The sequence below is a fragment of the Pangasianodon hypophthalmus genome, chromosome 13 (genome assembly GCF_027358585.1).
Source record: "Pangasianodon hypophthalmus isolate fPanHyp1 chromosome 13, fPanHyp1.pri, whole genome shotgun sequence".
Classification (NCBI taxonomy): Eukaryota; Metazoa; Chordata; class Actinopteri; order Siluriformes; family Pangasiidae; genus Pangasianodon; species Pangasianodon hypophthalmus.
The window spans coordinates 12583264-12605093 of NC_069722.1; the positions used below are offsets into that span (position 1 = coordinate 12583264).

General features: G+C 36.2%; 1 protein-coding gene across 1 annotated transcript; it reads right to left on the reverse strand.

Annotated features, from left to right (window-relative positions):
- Positions 1 to 966: 966 nt before the first annotated feature.
- zgc:171844 (uncharacterized protein LOC100151763 homolog) lies at positions 967 to 21423 on the reverse strand. The gene is made up of 6 exons (XM_026916918.3): positions 21170 to 21423; positions 14456 to 14579; positions 10223 to 10296; positions 8458 to 8572; positions 3816 to 3886; positions 967 to 2192 (listed from the first exon to the last, which is right to left on the reverse strand). Exons 1-6 carry the CDS (start codon positions 21246 to 21248, stop codon positions 2077 to 2079), a joined length of 579 nt encoding a protein of 192 aa, XP_026772719.1. The 5' UTR covers positions 21249 to 21423; the 3' UTR covers positions 967 to 2076.
- Between the last annotated feature and the right edge of the window lie 407 nt (positions 21424 to 21830).

The following is a 21830-nucleotide window of genomic DNA, read 5'->3' on the forward strand; positions in this document are numbered from 1 at the left end:
CAACAGTCCTTTTTAAGACATTGCAGACCTTCTTTCCTGCATCTCAATGAACCTCCCCACTCTGGGTATGAGTCATCTATCTGCGCAGTGCAGTGGCTCAGAGCAGAACGCTGAAAGGTGCAAGATACACCAGTTCATCCTCAGCAGTTCAGTCATGAGGCCATGTTCTAGCAGTTGCTGTGTACTTTATCCTCTCCTTGGGAACAGCAAAATGTGATACTGATCACAAATTGGAAATTTTCTCCCTTAAGTAGTCCAATGTTTTAGCTTGATTCACTCTGAGTGAATTATTTATTGTACTGATTATTCTACTAATTATTACAAATTAGCACATTACTACTAATTATACCATAATGCTTGGATTCTTGATTGACTGGTCAGAAGGTGTGGAGTAATTTTCTATTTCTATAATTTTATTTCTATTTCTATAATTTCTATAACAGCACAGCTTTGCCAGTAGAAGTCAAATCACAGCCAAAATAAGAACAACAACAACAATGTGTTTGTTCTAATGTGTTTGTTAGTAACTCACAGAACTTGCTGCAGAAAAGTCTTCAGGACAGAGTATTTTGCCCTTTGTGCTTTATCTGTGACATGACAAGCTCTATCTTGTTTTATTTACTTCAAGAGTGAAAAAAGAGGGAGCCTGCTGAGGGAATGACTGTTTATAGCAGTTATAATGTGATGAAAACTGGAACCAACTTGTTTCTTGGACGTTCCACAACATTAAATGTAACTATAAACTCATTAATAAAAATTACAATGTGAAAAATTGCATTTGTTGGCTATGGTTTAAGTACCACCTAATAGTTATTTTCCTATAACAGCACAACCTGCTATGTTTTATTCCTTATTTATGGCCTTAATTATTGTAAAGGACTGATCATTCTGTGGTCATTATACAGGTTAATTCAAAAGGTACTCTATAACTTATGGCAAAATACAAAACTGCAGGACACTAAAATGAATGTTCATTTTCTTTAATGAAAAATTTTATTTCGTGAAACATGACCACCAAAAACTTCAAACTTTACAAACTGCTGAGGTAAAGTCAGGCAAATCTTCTCTTGATACAAACCAAACACTAGTTGCTCTCTTCACATTAACACAGTTAAAGATGTTGCAGCTGAAAGAGAGAACAGTACACTTAAAAAAGCCAGGAAAATAGGTGGAACTACACAGCCGCTGACAAAGCAGAGGTTTAATATATTTAATTCAGCATGTTTTTTTATGTCTATACAGAATATTTTATTCAAAATATGGATTGTGCAGCCTATTAGAATGAATCATAAACAACTAATCAGTTTTTCATCACGTGTTACCTGACCTCCAGTTTTTAGCATAGTGATGCTTCAGATCAGAAAAACTTTGAAGCATTCAAGTTCAATTTCAGTCACATCGCACATAACAGCGCACAAATACATTCAAATCCCTTTTAACTGCCATTCCTGATTCTGCTTAGATCTCCTCAGTTATAGTCCATGCATCCAATTCTTTTGATTCTACTTGGTTAGTTTGTAATGTAATCTCTTTCTTGTTACTCATCCTCATACTCCCCCTCTCTCAGGCTCACTCTCTCTCTCTCTCTCTCTCTCTCTCTTTCTCAGGCACAAGGACATGTCAGTGGTTCAATCTAAGTTGAAATAGAGCTGTATTCAGTGGCAGAACATCGCAAGGACACCACGCTTGCACTGACAAACATAATATAGTGAAGTTAGTAGCTGATGCAAATCAGGCAGCTGCCTTTTTTATTTTCACAAGGACGGACAATAAGGGAAAATACTGTTAATTTAAACTACTGATTACCGGGTTTAAATTTACAGACACACACTACTGTATAATTACAATAAATTCACTTGCATCACATTGCATAATGTTTATCCCATTGTTGATTTAAAAAATAATTTCCACAATTTGCACATCAATAATGAGACTAGTCCTCAGTACCTCATAAAATATACTGTTGTGTAAAAAGCCTCTTGCCTACACGTATATTCTTCTCCTTCTGTACTTTTGTTGGACTTTTTAATCTCACTTCTTCTTTCACTCTTGTAGACACTCTCATCATTTCTTATTCTACATGACAGAACAGGTAAAACCACAGCATTCTTTAAGCAGGGTGAGGCCAGCCTTGGTCACTTTTGGAGAGGAGACATGGGCCCTAGAGGTCATTCTTCTCTTCTGAGTGGAACCTGAATGAAAGAGAGAGAGAGAGAGAGAGAAAGAATATTGTACACTCAGTACAACTAGAAGTACACTGAATAAGGATTTTCTCTGTGTTTGGGATAAAAAACCTATAGAAAACTATTTTCCTTTAAAATAAACCTTTAATAGTCATATATTTCCATTCTAGGTTCTATCATTTTGTACTTGTGTTGCAGAAAAGAGCCAAAATATTGTGATTATACTGCTACATGGTAAGACTGTAAGAAGTCTACAAAATATCAAATCACATTAGTTTTAGCACTGTAGTGTAACACTTTCTCAGATTCAGGTGGGCAATGGGGAAGCTGGAGGCAAGCTTGGGATAAGTCAAAGGTGTGCTTTATTTTCTTTATTTACTTTCGCTTTTTACTCAAACTAAAGCACACACACACACACACACATACACACAGCTCTGTGCTGGTCGGTTCTCTCTCCCGAGGCACTTGTCTCTCTCCTTTTTTCTCCTTTTTTATTACTTGTCTCTCTCAAACTGGCGCTCGAGCACCCCCCCGCTTACACATGTATATTAACCTGTGAATGGACGTTCACATTTCTATTTACATTTTCTGATTCACATGCATGCCTTGATTCCTCAAAAAGACTTCATCTGAAATGACTAAAATGGTAAAGCATTGTCTATACCACATGTTGTCAGAGAAATGCATAGAAAATATATCTAGCAACAGAATTCTATGTAAATTTGGCTCAACCATCTCTGGTCACCAGAACCAAAATGTGCTATGGAAAAGATTTAGCTTCAAAGTCTCTTTCAAGAGACATTAATGAGCATGTGACATGTATCTATTTGTATGATGAAATCTGCTTGATTTTAAATGCTAATAAGCAAGGTAAACAAATTAAAGGAAGGAAGCATCACTGCAAACCAATACAAAGTTATTCTGACTGATCACTTTTGTCCAATAATGAAACATTTCTATCCTGATGGGAGTGTTCTCTTCCAGGATGACAATATCCCCATCGACAGGGCACAAGGGCTCATTAAATGATTTGATGATGATGAAAGTGATGTAAATCATATGCTTTGGCTCTCATGGTCACCAGATTTCAACCTAATTGAACGCTATGGGAGGTTTTGGACCAAAGTATTAGATAGCTCTATCCACCACCATCATCAAAACACCAGCTGAGGAAATATCTTTTAGAATAATGGTGTTCATCTCTCCAGTACCTAGTTCTAGAAACTTATAGAATCTAAACCAGGTTGCACTGAAATTAAGAGACTTTTTGTCACCCATCTGTATAAATTCATTATTATTATTATTATTATTATTATTATTATTATTATTATTATTGTAATTATTCTGTTTATTTTCTGTGGCTTGCTTTGAACAATGACATTTAATATTTGAATATTCCCTTATAAGCTTGTATAAATGGAAAATGTGACATTTTTATAATATTATATATTAAATAAGGCTCAAAGTGTTTTGGAGAAGGCCTTTGGAGACGTTTCATAAATGCTGCTTAAGCAACCTAGCAAAAATACAGAGTTTTTTCTAAGAACAAACTGGAGTTAACAGCATTAAAAAGACATGCGTTCAGTTCTGAATTATGAACACAAATCATTTTTATTACACTCATATACATACTTTTCTTGGTAGTGCTTGCAGGAAATTTTGCCCGTAAGAATTCGGCCATCTCTTTGTCCTCCTCTTGCTCCCTGTGCGGAGGCAGAATAATGTGTATGAATAAAGCAAACTGTCCTGATAACAAATGCACAAATGTGCACAAATAACAAGAGGGCAGAAGAAGGAGGTAAACAAATACAAATCATTTTGAAGCTAAAGACACAGTTATCTCTGGCATATATTCACATATGTAAATTATACTCAAGTCCAAAGCAATCGTTTGTGCTTCCCTTCAAACAGACAGGAGAGGTTTAAATGATTGAAAGACTCTGACATCTCTTCCAGCTTCCCTTTCTCTTCCTCTGTGCCACCCAGCTCTTTACTATCTGATAACCATGTCACTCAGTGACTTTTACTGACAGGCGAAAAGAGCAAACAGCTAATTTGCTTTCCATTTTAATTTGTGGTTTTCTTATTTAAAAAAACTTCTTTTTTCAGTGTAACAAAGTTTTTTGACAGTTAGTACTGTAAAACTCAGTGGCTGTACTAGAGAGCTCACTGTAACATATCAAGGAGATGGATATAAGGCCCAACATCACAAGTCGCACTTCATTAGCCTGTCAGTTGGGCATAAACCACTGCGCTTTTGGCTCCTCAGTGGTGCAACAGAAAAGCGTTCACCCTTTCATGGGGTGATCTCAAGAGATCAGTAGTCGTAGAGGGCAAAATAGGCAGTGCTCCCTGTGTGAAGGGGGATGGACTTACTCTCTCTCCCCAGTCACTTACAGTGACACTACCCAATCTCAGGCATCTGTGAGCTCATGTAGGTAGAAGAGGGTAGATAGTGTTTTCCTCCAAGTGTGTTATGATGCCCTGTGATGCAGCATGAGCAGCAGTTTGAAAAGATACAGTGGCTGGCTTCACATGTCTCGAAGAAAGCAACTGTTAGCCTTCACCCTCCCCAGTTTGTAGCTGTCATATCATAGGAGAGACCTGGCTGGTGGGTGGGAATTGGCAGGTGACCAAATTGGGGAGAAAACTGGGGGAAAAAAGCTACATGGCAGAGAAGTCTAACTACTTAAACACATCCATAACACTTCCTCAGCAGTGACTGAGAAGGCTTGTGTGAAATACAGTTGCAGGTGTAATGAACACAAACAAGGGGGATTATTTTCTGTGTCATCCATTTTTCATCCAAATAGCTGAATCGTAAGTTTTGTGTGGTTTGAACAAAAGAGCTGTTTAATGGCAAGCCTTTTGTTTGTCTTTAGTGTGTTTATTGTGCTTGCTATTCAGAACAGACATGACATGATTACAGATTTGAAACACTTCCTTAGCTATCACAAATGATGCTGCCTATCTGTCTTTCAACGTGTGTGCTCCACTGCGTATGTGGTTTATTTTCATATATTTTATGAGACCTTATGATACAAGGGTTAACAATAATTCCATAATTTTGTAATAGTTACACCAAGTTAATGATAGATAGTAGATTTTTCTTCCAGACACAGCAGTATCTGTACTATTTGTTCTAGACAATTTTTCTTTGTAACCTTTCCCAGGGGGCTTCCCTTCAGCAAAATTCCAGCATCAGTTGCTCATTACACCGCAGTTGCTCATCAAGTCCCACAGAATGTTTTGAAAAAAAATGGAAAACTCAGATTTCTTTAAATTGTTTGTGATAGAAACCATCTCTACAGTCTTAGATAAAACCTTTCCTCTGGATAATTGTATAATTGCATATTGGGTATAATTATTTCTTACAGGTCCCATCACATAACCCTCCTGCATGAATTTCCCCAACATGTATATACAGGGTTTTGTTCCTGCATTTCAACAAATTATAATGAGAAATTTGAGGCTAATACTATTCATCAGAAGAGATGGAGGAAAACATTTGAAACATAACTAGTGCTGTAGGGCTCAAGTCCGGTCTCGAAATATTTTCTGTATTGACTTTGACTTATTGGCATTTGTACTTGGACTTGTCTCAGTCTTGGGCATTGTTCTTGCTAAATATAGTCTTGTTCTCGACCGAGAGTTTGTAAAAAATAATTTTTGTGTTGTTTTTTCTTCTTGCATGCACAAAGTTTGACAAGAAGTAATTCCTTCTTCTAGAAAACATAGCGTAATCACTGGCGCAATGCACAGAATAAGCCAACTAGTTGAAGTAAAAGCTTAACCTTGAAAAGGATTTGATGGTTTTCAGTCTCGCTTTCATTTGGACTCGATCTTGACAGACTCAACCACTTTAAAACACAATCTTGGCTAGTCCTGGTCTTGGACTTGTCTTGTACTTGACCACTGGTGGTCTTGACTACTGCCCCAAACATAACACACTATACACTGCAGGTTCTGGATGGCAGTTGGTCAGAAATAGGCTATGTACGCTATATACAAAGAAGAAACTATAAATCAGACAAGTAGGATATTAATTGCTGGAAAGCGAAATGATCTACCATTAGTCTAGTTAATATAATCAACTGACATCTGGTCATGAGGTCCCTCTGGTCCTGGTTATCTCTTTCAATTAATTTTAGGCAGATGGGAACGTTACCAAGACTGCTGGTAGAAGTTTAATTTGTTGGGTGATGCACTCTTCTCCAGCTGCATCAAATCCTTGAATAAGTGGTGGTGTGAATTTCCATTCGTGACAAAACAAATTTAATTTTGGTTGGCATAAGAGGAGATTTGCTGAACCGACACTGCCAATTTTAACCCACCCTGGGCTGTTTCTCTTTTTTCCTGGAGGCTCACTTTCAGTCTGTTTCTGTGACATTTCAGAAATAATCAAACTCTTCATACTAGAAATGAGCTCATATTGTTTCTTTTCTTTTCTTTTTCTTTCCTTTTCATTTTTTTTTTTTTTTACAGAAAATAGGCTAAATATATAGTACACAGAAACTATAAAATCAAAGTGTCAGATGCTGCTCTTGTTAGCTGTGTTGGCTATAATACAACACAAACACTACATGGCTTATGGGTTAGACTTGTGTGCAAAAATATGTTGTAGGCCAAAACCTTATCAGAAAATGCCCATGGCTCTTAAAGTGGGATCTGAAGGCTCCAAGAAGTTTGAACCATAGCCATGATTTTCTAAATGTGTTATAATGATGGAAATCACAACCCACTATTATCAAAGTGATTATACATATTTATTATTGACCTCTTATTATAATAGGTTTAATTCAAACCTCAGTAACTCAAAAACAAGCATTTTGGTCTTATCATGGTAAATCTATCTAGTAATGGTGTATTTTTCCATCAAAACATGACTTTTTTTTCCTTCTGTTTTCCTCTGAACAAGCAAATTATGCACAACTAAGTGCACGAATCCTTTAAGCAAATGGAAATATTGTCAAATAATCTTTCATTTAGCTTAGATAACACATTAGTATTTTCAGTACTAAGTAATTCCTATGGATTTGTCATAATTCAATATTAACTTAATTGAGCTTTACTCAGTCGCTTGGATACTTGCTTTATATAATTAACTCTCTTAACTCTCTTTATTTGACTAATTAAGACAGTAAAAACTCATCTGATAATTAAGCAATATCACACGAGCAAGAATGCGGTTATACTGACTTTGTTATTCTGTTATTCTGGCTGTTATTTGGATGTCGTGTGAATGCCGTAGGCTGAGTGCTGTAGGTAATCATAGCCGTGCTGATATTCAGTATAACCACACGATTGTGAGTGTGATATTGCTTTTACACGACAGTTCTATAAACAAGAAATTAATATCAAGTAACTGCCTTTTCAGACTAAATATAGCCAAATGTTTTGTTTATTTTTGCTTCACTAGTGGAAATAGATCCTGAAGAAGCTATCATCACTTTATAGCCCGTCGGCTAGCTGGCTAGCTAGGTCACACTGATTTGTACATTCCTGTTAAAGTGTTTCTGGTGAAATTGGCTTCCCTTCTTCCTTTTCATCTTCATCTGATGAGCTTTCACTGTTTAAGTCAAAAGTTATATCCATACAAAATGTATGGATTGTCATGTCAGCTGATGATGTCTCTAACACTACTGCAGCAACAGTTTTGAATTAGGAAGTGGAATTTTATGTAGTGAACACAGAGAAGCGAAGTGACACAAACAGTGAAATGTTCCAGTCCGGTTATACTGAATATAAGCACTCTTGGAACGCTGGTTAACCAATCAAATTAGTGGACCGTAACTAACTGTTGTATAATGTTGCATAATATTATGGGGTTATTTTGGCAGACCATCAAACATTCAGCATCCCGTTAGCCAGTTGCTCATCATACAATGGAATATCGTTTGACTGTTTGATTGAAGCCCTACTAACTGACGGTTTAATCCCAGCGAATCTCTCTATTTCTTTCATTCTGTGACTCCCAATCTGCCTCCTTCACCTTTTTCATCTATAAAACAATGTTACTTCTCCTGAGAAAGGAATGTGTGTGTGAGAGGGAACTAAAAGTAAACGGGTGTGTTATTGCAGCTGATTGGACAGCAACTTGCTTGCAATGGCACAGAGGGCATAGATGTCACAGACCGTGCCTCAGGCACGTCTCCCCATTCAGCTTTTAAGCTGAAAGTCAGGCATGCGTGCTATCTAAAGGTGTAGACCACTGGCTCAGCCTCAATGGCTTGTTTGTGCTGACAACAACAAGCTCAGTTATAAAAGCACCAACCTCAGTCTCTCAAACTCCACATCATCCACTAGAAAGTCCCGAGTCTCCACCAGCTTATGGATCTGCTGCAACAGCTCCTCCTCACGCTGCCGGTCTTCACTCGACTTGTCTTTATCTAGCAAACCATACATTACTTAATGAATAAGCTTTGATCATATAGTATTTTTAAGGATTTTTGCAATTACAAAGGTATTTACTTTTACATTCATAACCTCAACTATTTAGATTTGAACTTTCATTGATTTTAAGTTTACCATACACTGGTTATTCAAGGAAAAATTTTTTTTTGGTTTTATATATATATATATATATATACATTTATTTCTTATGACACTGAACATAGATCTTCTACAAAACAGATAAACTGACTGTAATTCATTATCATGTGTGTATATATATATATATATATATATATATATATATATATATATATATATATATATATATATATATATGTATATATATATATATATATATGATTTTTCCATAAAGTATTTGAACTTTGAACATTTTTAGCATTATGCATTATGGAAATGGACGTAATTGGGATTATATGTCAAATTTTTAGCTTGCTAATGAAGGCTTACATGTCATTAGCATATTTTTATTTAAATATTCTATTTAGCCTAGTGGAATAACAGAAATTAGCTGGGTTTTTATTTATTTTAATTTAATTTAATTTTTTAGAATCTTTCAATTAAGACCATTTTTATTGTGAACCTCTATCTGGACAGTTCCAGCTCTCAGGCTATATATTTAAAACCCCTGCCACAGAGCTTTAAATACACATCAGACAAATTGTTGTTGACCTGTCTAAGTCATGTGAAGAATAGGAAATAATAGATAGGAGGGTAAAATTAAGGGATATAAATAAAACATTTCACATGTCTGGAACAGTTGGAAACTTGCCAGGAATTTGACTAATGAGCAAACTTCTATGGTTGTCAAGTTTCAACTCTTAGACACCACTTACATAACAACAAGCTGTTTGAAAGGATTGCCTGAAGAAGCTCCTGGAGAGAAACCTGCAAAATGCAGTGTCTATCCTAAACATCACTGGAATTACAATTGGGATTGTGTGTTGCGCTCAAATGAGAGAAAAGACTGATGACATTGGAAATGAATTAACAACAGGATATTTTAGCCCAAAACCTGATTGCCTTTGATTGAGACTTGGCCGTAGCAGAATCTTTCAACAAAATACAACAGAAAACAATCCCAGATTCATTCAAATAAACATGGAATTGGTTGCAGGACAACAAAATAAATGTTTTGCAATGACCATCTCAGTCTCCAGATTTGAACTCCACTGAAAACCTGTGGTGTGAAGTGAAGAGGGAAGTTCACGTATGAAATCATAGGACTGTACATAATAGTTTAAGATGTCCTGCATGGAGGAAGGATCAAGTTCCTCTAGAAGTGTCTTTACCTGGTTAGACATTACAGGAAGAGACTCTTACTTAAAATGATGACTTAAAAACATTTTATGATCTTATTAGATACCGTATGTGCTAAACTGTTGTCTAACTAATTTACCTTGCAACAATAATGAGAAATACATTTAGAAAGTCATCAGAACTAGATCAATACACAATTAGTCAAAGTCCCACATTAAAAATGTATTCCAGAGATTATTATGTAATTATAGTAAACCAACTGAACACATCTCTATGAGTTGCAACACATGCCTAATCGCAGCAGTGAAAAACACAGCAGCTGCATAACTTGTACATTAATGTATTGATATTGGTTTTTTTGGGCCTACCTGGGATCGACACCAATTTCTGCAGTTCTTTTTTAAGCCTTGTGATCTCTTTACATAGCTGAATATCATCCATCCTGAAGAAAGATGATACAAAGCAAAGGAGACAGAAAGAGAGACATATTGTTAGACATCATACAGAATTAAAATGGATGAAAAGCTCTGTCAATTTGTCTAGCATCTTTTTGTTATACAGATTTGTTTTAAAAACTTTGTTCTTATCATCACAAAGGAATAAAAGCAATTATTAATTCAAAGCAAAAAAAATAAAAATCTACACGTCAATGAATTTTCTTTCATACAGATTTTGTTTGTTTATAAATCCCTATAATATCACTTATATTTTATTAAAATATATTCTTTATTCATTGATCTTCAGTATCCGCTTTATCCTTTATCCAGAGCAGATCCCAGGAACATTGGGCGTGAGGCGGGAATACAGTGTGGATGGAATGATGGTGCATTGCACACTCATTCACACAATCATTCACACACATTTAGAGTAGCCAATCCACCTACTGCCATGTGTTTTGGAGATGGGAGGAAACCGGAGAACCTGGAGGAAACCAATGATGAACATGTAAACCTCCACACAGACAGTAACCCAATCTCAATACTGAAATACTGAACTACACTAAAGCTATAAGGTCGCAATGCTACCTGCTGCCCCACTGTGCCGCCCATGTATTAGTCTTCCAAAAATACCTTTAATTTTTAGCATCTTATCTTCCATTATGTGCTTTGTTGTACGCAACACTGGTTATCAAAAACAAACAAGAAAACAGTGGGAACATTTCCATTTCAATAGCTTTGGTGTAAATGACAGGTATTATAAATGTTAGAGATTATTCTATGAGCTGATCTGATCAGAGGCTCATGGTTTATTTGCTAAAATTGCTCTAACCTACCGTGGCCTCATTTTGATGATGACTCAGTGCAAGACTGAGCATCTTCCCACTCTCATATCAGCTCTCATATTTGGCCTGTCATTCGAGTTCAGGGGTCAGGGATGAGATGCTAAACATTCACACACACACACACACACACACACAAACAATATGTAATTGAATATTCTCTAGAGTTCTTTAGCAGCATCCCACACAAGTGTAAGCATCAACAAAACACTGTATGCCTATTTTTACCAGGATGGTTAGATTGTGATGAGAATAAAATATATTGTATCTTTCCAAAATACATAAATAGGATCATCCATACACCAATGTTCACTTTTATGCTTATGTCAAATATCACAAAAATGTTGCTGTTATCTGTGGTAAGAAAATGGGTTATTGATAAGGATAAGATTTCAGATAATTATCACTGTTTAGGTTTGATCTCTTTTTTTATTTATTTATTTTAGTTTTGGAAACTTCCTTCCTTATGAATATACTGTATACCTCAGTATAAGTCATATGCACCTGAAAACACATTTTGTGCTCAGCCTTCTGACACATTATGAAACCAGTTAAAGACCAAAGTTATAGTTTTTTGACTGTCTTCTGCATGCCATATATAAAAAGTGTATTATTCATTTCTATCTGGCATTTGATCATAATGATTGATTATACACATAGTTAGTATATGTTAATAAGTGGATGATAAATGTAAATATTACTATTAAATGATATGTGTAAAAATGTATGATTTGACATCTATATATCCATAAGGCATCACCAGATATTTGTAGTGATCCCTACAAGTGCCATTTATTCTAATTAAATTATATGAAGTTTATAGATCTAATTTTGGTAATGTGGTTGCTGGATTAATGGTAGTCGTACGTAACAGTGATGACGTTAACTTCCCAATAGTCTGTCATTGGTGATGTTGGATGAATTCTATCTCTAAGACATGAGACTAAGTACCTCTCTGGGCTTCTCCTCTTCTTCTCTTACAGTCGTTTCTGCCTGGCTTCTGCTATGTCAGGGGTCCAAAATGTAGCCGTGGAGAGATGTTAATTGGCCCATGCCCTCTCTCGTAGAATGTATGATAGGTGGCCTTTCGGCCAACACATTGCAATTTTTCTTTTCACCTGACTGTGGCAGCAGACTGTGTTAATAAAGTTAGCTAAATTACAAGAGCCTTTTTTACTCTTTGATTATGCTGATTATGTTAGTTTGTCCAGTTACATATATATATATATACATACATAAATACAGTACATACTGCATGACTAATATATGTATATGTAAGCACACATTCAGTGCTGCTTCAAAATGTCTGAGAAACCTCTGAATTTAATACTACTGATCTGGTTTCACAGGACCATAGCCATTTTAATCTGAAGCTTCATTAGAAATACATCATATCTCATAAAAGGAACAAGACATCCCAAGGGCACCATGGGAAAAAAAGCTACTATAAAGAAGAAGACAAGGTCTAGAAAGGAGGATCTCCTGGGAGCACAGAACTCCTTGGTCAAGTTGAAATAATTCCTCTCTGTATCTTTTTGCTGAGATGCAGAATTCACTGAAAGACCAACTTTGAAAGAATAAGGAACCAGCAAAAAAAAAAAAAAAGTTTCAAGGAACAAACCAAAAACAAAACCATAAGCAAGACAGGGTCTTACACCAAAGACAAAATTTGGTCTAAAGAGGAAGGGAACATATCACTAATGAGGGCCAAATCACAAACAGGTGAGAATGATCAGTTGTAACCATGGGAACATTTCAGTATACTGGCGAGAGTGACTTCTGGAAGCAAAACATGGGATTAGAATTTTTGGCTGTGATAGTTGTTTTTTTCAAGAAGGACATGTGTGATGCTGTCATCATATATAACCAAATAAGGAATATTAGAGTTAGAAGACATCTGTCCTTATGCTGCCTTGTGAATGTGACAGACCTTAGGTGCACAAATCCCATCAAAAAATATTGCCTGCTAGATAGGCAATTCCCGAATGAAACCAGTGGTATCCATGGTAACAATATCATGTACGTTGAACAATATAACAATATAATGATAATATCACACTTTCAACTTGGACTCAAGCAGATGTGGAGTAAATATATGTGCTATATACCAGCTATATAGAGGAATGGCAGTAGAACCCCACTTGACTTGACTTGTTGCAGTGTGCATTTTGTGTATTCATAATGTACAGACAAGTGTTAAAACAGATGGAGGCAACATCTTTATCACTCCAATGGTTAATTACATGTGACATATGGTTTCATCTATTTTAAATTCCTTGATGAATGAGGTGTGCACAGGACTGTGTTTTTAATCCTATTCCAGGGGTGGAAATATTTGGCGTATTTTGGCGTATTTATACTTTGCTTGAGTATTATTGAAACTGAATACTTGTACACTTAATTAATTACATTTCCAAAAAAAAGTTACTTTAGTACTTTAGACTTTAGTATGTTACAGCTCCTCACTCCTTGTTTGTGTGTTTGTGTGTGTGTGTCTGTGCGTGTGAGTGGGTGTGCTTTAACACATACCACAAATAGCCAAAAAGCTCAACTGGAATTACAGGTTTTCAGCTGTATAATTATCAGCATGTGTCCACCACCTAATTCATGCTCTTTTCCAGCACGTTCACTAATAATCAGTGATAAAACCAAGCTCGAATAATGTTTGCTTTCATGTGTCTTGCAACACCTAGAATTCTGCTTGAATTGTACTTTAAAGCACATCATAGCGTTTACTCTGTTTAGGTTAATGATTTATACTTTCAATTGAATCCAATCTTCTACTCCAAAACAGAGAAAATGAATAATGTAATTCAATGCAAATAAAATTTGATGTGATTTTGATGTGATGTGCCATGGCTGAGAGGTTTGTTTACGCAAATGGAGATTGTGTACTGCTATACAGCTGTAGACAGGCTTGAGTAATAGTGCTACCTTGCTAGATAACTGGGCTGCTGTATGTACTCAAGTGGCTCTGTACCCTGTCTCAACAGATAGTGCTCTTCCTCTCTCCTGCCCTCTCTCTCTCTTTCTTTCTCTCTCTCTGTGTTCCTAGGAACAGCTGTCATTTTCAAAAGTCAGATATGACTCATCTCTGTGAATGCGTACACACTATGAGGTATAGATGGAGACTAGTGGATTTTTCCACCTTCAGCAGCATTTCATCACAAAAGAATCAACTGAGTCAGCTCAGAGATGCTGAAACTGAAATGCAACATTGACTATATTTAATAAAATGCATTAACGAGAGTCAGTATCAAATAAGCCTGTCAATCAAGTATTCATTGCATTTGTTTATGAAGAGGAGTGAAAATTAGCTCACATGTATCTCAGCTCAGACTCTCTCCGCACCAGCACATCTCGTATCCTCTCGATTTTGAACAGCTCGCCCTCAATGTCATCCACAGTGATGGTGGAATCCGCCATGGACACAATGCCGTCTTCATCTGGGAGGGAGATATGAGGGGAATCAGCAAGGCCATGGAGCCAAAAGTCCCTCACAAAACAAGAAAACTATGCAACAATGATATTGTTTTATATTTCATTTCTTCATAATTTAATTAATAATTCTTCGTAGTAGCAAACATGAATAATGCAATAAGCCACGACAGTGCTTTTAATGAGAGTGAGGGTGTTCTGGCTAATTGCTTTTATAAAATGTCAACAAAAATGATATGACAAAATCCAATCCAATGTTCAATAAATAATTACATTTATGATACATAATATTTGCTATAAACAATTTTTCAGCCACGCAACATAGTCTGTTAACAGTATGCTTTGGTTGCTAAGCACTAAAATGGGCATTATGGCATTATGGCATTATGGTATTATGGCATTCTATGGATAGAACAATGGCTAATATATAATCCTCTTACTGATTTAAAACGTTGTGTGTTAATACAAAATTCAGAATACAGAATTATTGTAATGCGGTCACATGCGTATATCGAAGATTTTACAGAGGCTACGATTGCTGCTATCTGCTTTAAATATTCTGTCAAATATTAAGTATTAGAGCCTCAAAAGGTGGACTCATTTCAAGCTGTTTATGAGTTTTACTGAACAGATGAAGTAAATTCAATCAATTTCCTGAAAATTCTGCATATTATGAATACATGTAAATTAGATTTCTGAATGAAAGCTAAGCTGACAGATAAAACAATGTCTAATCTTGCATGCTTTCATGTTAACAATACATGCTTTCACTCCAGAGGCAGTTCTGCAGGGTATACATAGATATACCCTGGTGGCATGTAGGTATACATGTGTGGCCCCTTTCACACATGCACTTCTATGGGAATTTAACAGCAATTAAAGAGGAGGTTTAGTGTCCACAAGCCAGGGTTGAAAACCTAGGCTGATTGACGTTTTCTGGAATCTCATACAGTTCCCAGCTATGCTAATTATTGGAAGGCTCATGTCTGAATAGAAGCCAACTGACACAACTTTTGAGGCAGTTGAAGGAATAGCTTTGATGGCCTGTGTGCTTTAGTACCCCTTTTGTACCCCTCGAGAACCAGAGACTACAAAAAAAAAAAAAAAAAAACCTCTATCAGTCAATAAACCATGTTTTGCAGTCTCTGGTTCTGTATGCTCTATGGATCAGTCCACTGGTGTAGACCAGGGACATTCCACAAACAGACTGGCATTTCTCCTTAATCCATCTCCACGGAAACAAGAAGGAAATTAGCACTGGTTCTGCCATACGCTACCACTCCATAATTGAACACAGGGCTGAGGGAGGAAAACACATCAAGCACTAGATTCCTCATTGAACCATGACACAGAACCATGTGGTGTGTGTCCATATGTGTGTGTTGTGTGTGTATGTGTTGTGTGCATGTGTATTTATGTGTGATTCAAGCTGTTAATGAGTAGCTAATGGCATACAGCTCTATGTAGCAGTGGTGGAAAGCAACAGGACACATCATAACTTCATTAAAATGGGTTTGTTAGTGTGATTGTTATTTTGTATTTTGTTTCATACTAAATTTCACTAAAAAAAACTTTTTAGTCCCTGGGTATCTATGAACAATATGAATAGGAGCAATGTGAAGAAACTGGTAAAGAAAGTGTTGCCCTGTTGTTCAAAGTTCACTAAAAACTCATGCCGGTAATCATGAGACAAATGAAAAAGGCTCCTGCATATAAAGAGGATGAGGAAAAAGCAAATAATAAGTCACACGGTCACATATACAGCAATCTCTTTGCCTTTTGCCTCTTCTCCGCTGGAGACCTACAAGTCCTCCTACACCTGCTGCATGACAAAGCCGATCTCTCTCACTTTACCTTATTTCTCTCTGTATTTCTCATTAAAGCTTTTTTTTTAATCTATAGCAATGTCACTGGGAAAAAGTATGAAAAGAAAAACAATACTGCAAACACAATATCACAAAAAGATGAGGATAAGCAAACACTGTCTAATATATATTCCATGACTGGTCAGTGTATTTACTGTGTGTGTATGTGTGTGTGTCTAATATTCTATGTCCTCATTACTCTTGTGTACCTTCCAGGCTGATTTCTTTCTGTCATTCTGCTTATCAGAGTAGCACATCCTCCTTGCTGCTCACTCCACACTTTGCCACTTTGGCTCATGTCATCACCTCTGTCTATTACAATATCCCTCTCTATTAAAGAGAAGCATGGATTGTGGAGTAAAGATAGTCCTAATTTGCAAGTGTTTAGAGTTAATAAACACCCTTAGAAATAGCAGCATGACGAAATGTGTGAATAACACATATAACTCCATGAGAAACCATCTCTGCTTGGTGTTTATGCTTATACAAACAGTGTATTACATCTGGTCTTACACTAAGAAGCTGTTTCCCTTGGTTACAGTATGCCCTTTTCCTGACATTCACTCCACAGTCTGGGGTAAAATACCATAATCTCTTAATTAATTTGATTTCATAAGAATCGTATGTGTGAAACAAGCACAAATGGGGAAAACTTTCTGACTGTGAACATGAATGAGGTGTGTATCACCCGAACACTGAAAAGGCTGAAGTCACACACACGAGTGTGCACACATAACTGAGCTGCAGCATCGATGCATCCTGAGTCATCGTACCTGAGAGACACATTCACAGTGTGACTGCTCATCACAGCGGCATTCACTTCAAACACACACGCCCATGCAGAAAAGCAAGACCCCTGTGGACTTCAGGGTGTCTAAACATGGGAATGTTATCATTTTTTAACTCATACAAAACATTAATTTTTAATAGTTATGTATTTATTAATTCATTTAGCTAGACTCCACGTACAAGAACGCTAAAGCCAGCATGCATCTTCTGAAGCAGTGCGGCTTATTTCTGGATAAATTCCAGAACATTAATAGTAGGATAAAATATATATTTTTACAACAAGAAGAGAGGAATGCAAACAGTGTGAACAAGGATAATCAACGATACCATACCATTTCCGTTACACTGGTCCCTCATGTACTCCTTTTCCATAACTTACATTAGCAATAATAGCAATAAAGGTTGTGGCACAAGATGCAATGAAGAGAATGTAAGAAAGAGGTGTGTTTGAAGGATAAACTGATGAAGTTGTCATGCAGTTTCTCCAGAAAAGTTAGCATAAAGAGTGAATATCCCACCTTAAAATGTAACCAGATTCCTGATTTTAAGGCTATATAGATGTATAGATGTGTAGTAAATGTACAGAGTTTTTCTTCTTGTCATATATTAGGTATTTGGTAAGAGTTATTAAGCCCTGTTTATTTTGTAATATTTTTTGCATCTAACATATGTTTGCCTCATTTTCTTTTAGCCTCCCTCTTAGAACAGAATTGCCCTTTTGCTCATCGCCTTCAGCTTTCAGAGCTAATTTACAGTTGAAGCATACACCTCCTGTTGCGCAGAGCCTATCAAAGAGAATGAACAGCTTCATGCTTGCGTGCTGCCTCGTTAACCGGCCACAACATGACATGAGGAATGGCATCTGAGACCAGGTTGTTCCCATCAAATTTCATCATTCATTATTCACTGTACGGTTTATTTGTGTATGTTTGTGTCCTTTAATTAAATTTGTGAAAAAAAAAACACAAATAAAATTTGTGTTTTTATGTGTTTATTACTTCGCTTTGGTTACCAGCCCTTCCCATCAGTGTTCCCCCAAAAGCCAGTCCCTCAAAACACCTGCCTAAGCTGGAACACTTTAACACTACTGCAAGATGGAGAACTTGATGTATTGACAAGAACAATGATTATTGACAAGAACAATGATTATTGACAAGAACAATGACTGATAGGCAAGTAGAGACACCTTCTTGTTCTGCTTAGCTGGATTTTGGTTGTTCATGGCATGTGGTGGTTTTGTTGCCTGTTTAGAGAGCCTAAGGAGCCATAAACACTGAGGTTTTTCCTCTGAGCAGATATTTTATTGACAGCTGTTTGCATGTGTAAGGAAACGAATACCAAAATCTGTGCTAATTTAAATTCACTGACCCAACTTTTACATTGCTAATTACATTGACTATTTGATTTCCTGTGGATTTATGACAACCAGGCCATCAGTTCAAATGAAGTCAGGAAAGCTCTAACTGCTCACCCCAGACCTGTCCCTAACCTTAAAGCTGACTCCAAATCACTCATTATCATATGAATTCTTGAGTGTCGGCAAATGTGAGATAATGTTACAAAAACACGTTGCAAAAACTCATACGCTAATGCTATGTTCTTTATGTCCTTGCATTTTATTTGTGCTTTGGGGCCATGACTCACTGTGGATTGACCAATATAAGATTATGTGTACATTATGTATACAATATAAGATTATGTGTACATCATTATGTGTACAATAATGATGTCAGAACAATTTTTCTGTCGATGGTTGGCTATAGGCCAACATTCTCTGCGAAGGTGCATTAGTGCTTAGGGCAGATTTACACTACAATAAATTGGCTTACATACAGTTGTAACTGCCTGGTTTAATGTTATAAATTCTAATTTATAGTCTCTGTCTTCACTCATATTCAAAGAAGGGATGACTGGTATTGAAGACTAATGTGTGATGAGACATTGAGACATTTTGTGTATTATAACTAATTGTTATGCTAATTAACCTATACTTATATAAAACTAAATGAGCTTCATTTAATAAACACATGATTCATATTATTGCTTTCAACAATCACACAGAGGATGAACTTATTAGATATCTTCTGTTCAAATTAGTAACATCCAGTCCAAGATTAATACATATTTATTCACAGTTTTTAATCTCAGAGTTCTATTGAAACCCTAATGAAGTGTGTAGGCAAATTTCAGTATTCGTTGAAATTTGTGAAGATCTAGTTACATAAAATTCCTTGCTTATAAAGGAGTGGATAAGCAAATGACCAAATGGTGACAACTGTTACCTTTTAATGCTTAACTCGTTAGTTTATGGCTATAAATCAGACAAGTGAAGTGGTTATATTTTGTCAAAGTGGCGCTTCTGACCACTTTTGACTAGTGCCATGGCCATGTTTGGAATTTTGACACAGACAGAATAATACTACCTTGTTCTTTCATCTTTATTGTGTTTCCATTCTTAGCTTCTCTTTATACAAGCCATGTTGTCAGTTTGCAAATCAGACCTGAGAGGGTAAATAAAATAAAAATCTATGAAACTCTCCCCTTTCTGACCTCTGTCTCTAGCCCTGTACCTAGTCTCTGGCAGTGTTGCCAACTCTTTTTAAGGGGAAAGTAGCTACTGCATGCTCGAAAAGTCCCTAGAAGACACTAGACTAATTTGTATATTCACTGAATCATCTTTGATCATGATGATTTGATTATATCCTGATCTTAGAATAGAATTAGATTCTATAACTAGACTGTAACTTCTTATAGAAAGAAGAAGTCTTTGGTCATGGCACCACAAACTATTTACATATTTACAAAATAAAATTAGAACAATTTAGATATTTTCTTCTTCTTGTGGTCAGCTTTTGATTTTCATGCCTTGGAAAAACGGTGAGCTTTGATTACAGTGTGTTTCTACTGTGGCTCTAATTGGATAGAAAAGAAAATAGAGGAATTCCTGAAATTCCCAAAATATACAGAATAGATAATGTCATGAAACTATGATATTGATCCAGCACAATTAGTAATATTTGATGTAATGAAATTAAATGTTTCTACATTAAATAAAAACACTATAAAAGCAGTAAACAGTAATAAATGAAACAAAGTCAATATTTGATGTGATAATCCTTTGCTTTAAAAAAAAAATAGTAGTCTCAGGAACAATGTGTGCAGTTTTATAAGGAAATGAGCTGTAAGTTTCATAAGGATCATCTTGCAGAAGCAGCCACAGTTCTTCTGGAGACTTTGACTGTCGCACTTGCTTCTTATTTTTGCAGCAAAACCCAGCAGCCTTCATCATCATCATCATCATCATCATCATTATTATTATTATTATTATTATTATTATTATTATTATTATTATTATTGTGTCTGAAAAGTGGTCCCTTACGTAATATGCTGCTTTCTTTACTGATATACAATAATTAATGTTTGGAAATCTTAAATGTTTTTGTACTGACTCGATAATGTAGAAATCATACAATAAAAAATCTATAACAAAGTTTGTATTAAAAAAAATAGGGTGCCTAAGACTTTTGCACAGTACCATATATATATATATATATATAGGCTAATAATCCAGTTTACTGACGTACCATATATATATATATATATATATATATATATATATATGTATATATATATACATATATCACAGTGTGCATACGTCAGTAAACGGGATTATTATATATATATATATATGTATATATATATAGGCTAATAATCCCGTTTACTGACGTATGCACACAGCTTAGGCTGTAATAATAAGGACAAGTGTTCGGCTATACTTTTTCCACACTGTACACCCTATTTGCATTCAGATTGGGGCAATCAACACTTCCAGTCGCCTCAGCATTAGGTAGTAACTTAGCACAGTGCGCTGTACAGTCTATACTAGGATGTCATCAGTTATCCTCCTCACACACATGCCATGATCCACAGTTGCAGTTGCTCACCTGTTCTGTGCGCGTCCTCTCCCAGCTCCACTCGCTCCACAGAGCCGTACAGCTTCCCACATCTGCGCTCTTTCTGCATTCTGCCAGAGCGCTTCCGCCTAAAGCACGACTTCAGCAGCGTTCTGCAGACCTGCAGCGTGCCCAGATCACTGGCATTCAAATCAACTTATCACTGTGATTACGCGCATCACACTCGCTTGCATGAATGTGAGTGTGTGTTAGAGACAAGTGAGTGAGAGAGAGAGTGTGTGTGCGTAAAATACAACTACTGAATGGACTCAAAATACTGAAAAACGCCACCTTGTGACTGGCTGCAAATTATACAGCTGAGTGTTAGAGTGCAGATGTTTGCACCCTTAACTTAAAACGATGCAACCACTTCATATGACTTTTACAGATGTTTCTATGATGGTAAGATATTAAGAGTTACCCCCTTTCTGATGAATAGTCCCACATGGATATCTTCAAGACTGTCCTTGTCCAAGACTCACCCTCGCTTTATGTATAATCTGATCTGGATACTGTCAACTTGCTGTAATCATAAAGTCCCTGATGCTCATATTGAACATCCTTTCAGCACAGTACTGTCTGACTTTATAGTATATAATTGTGGAAGAGTAATGATTTATAATCCCACTATCTGGTGTCACTCAGAAGAGGA

Bases quoted from the DNA above. Each gene is read 5' to 3' on its own strand.
- zgc:171844 (XM_026916918.3), bottom strand. From the start codon at position 21,248: ATGCAGAAAGAGCGCAGATGTGGGAAGCTGTACGGCTCTGTGGAGCGA. The intron at 14,580-21,169 runs GTGAGCAACTGC...TCTCCCTCCCAG, and splicing joins AGAGGACGCGCACAGAACAG to ATGAAGACGGCATTGTGTCC. The intron at 2,193-3,815 runs GTATGTATATGA...TCTTTCATTCAG, and splicing joins TGCAAGCACTACCAAGAAAA to GTTCCACTCAGAAGAGAAGA.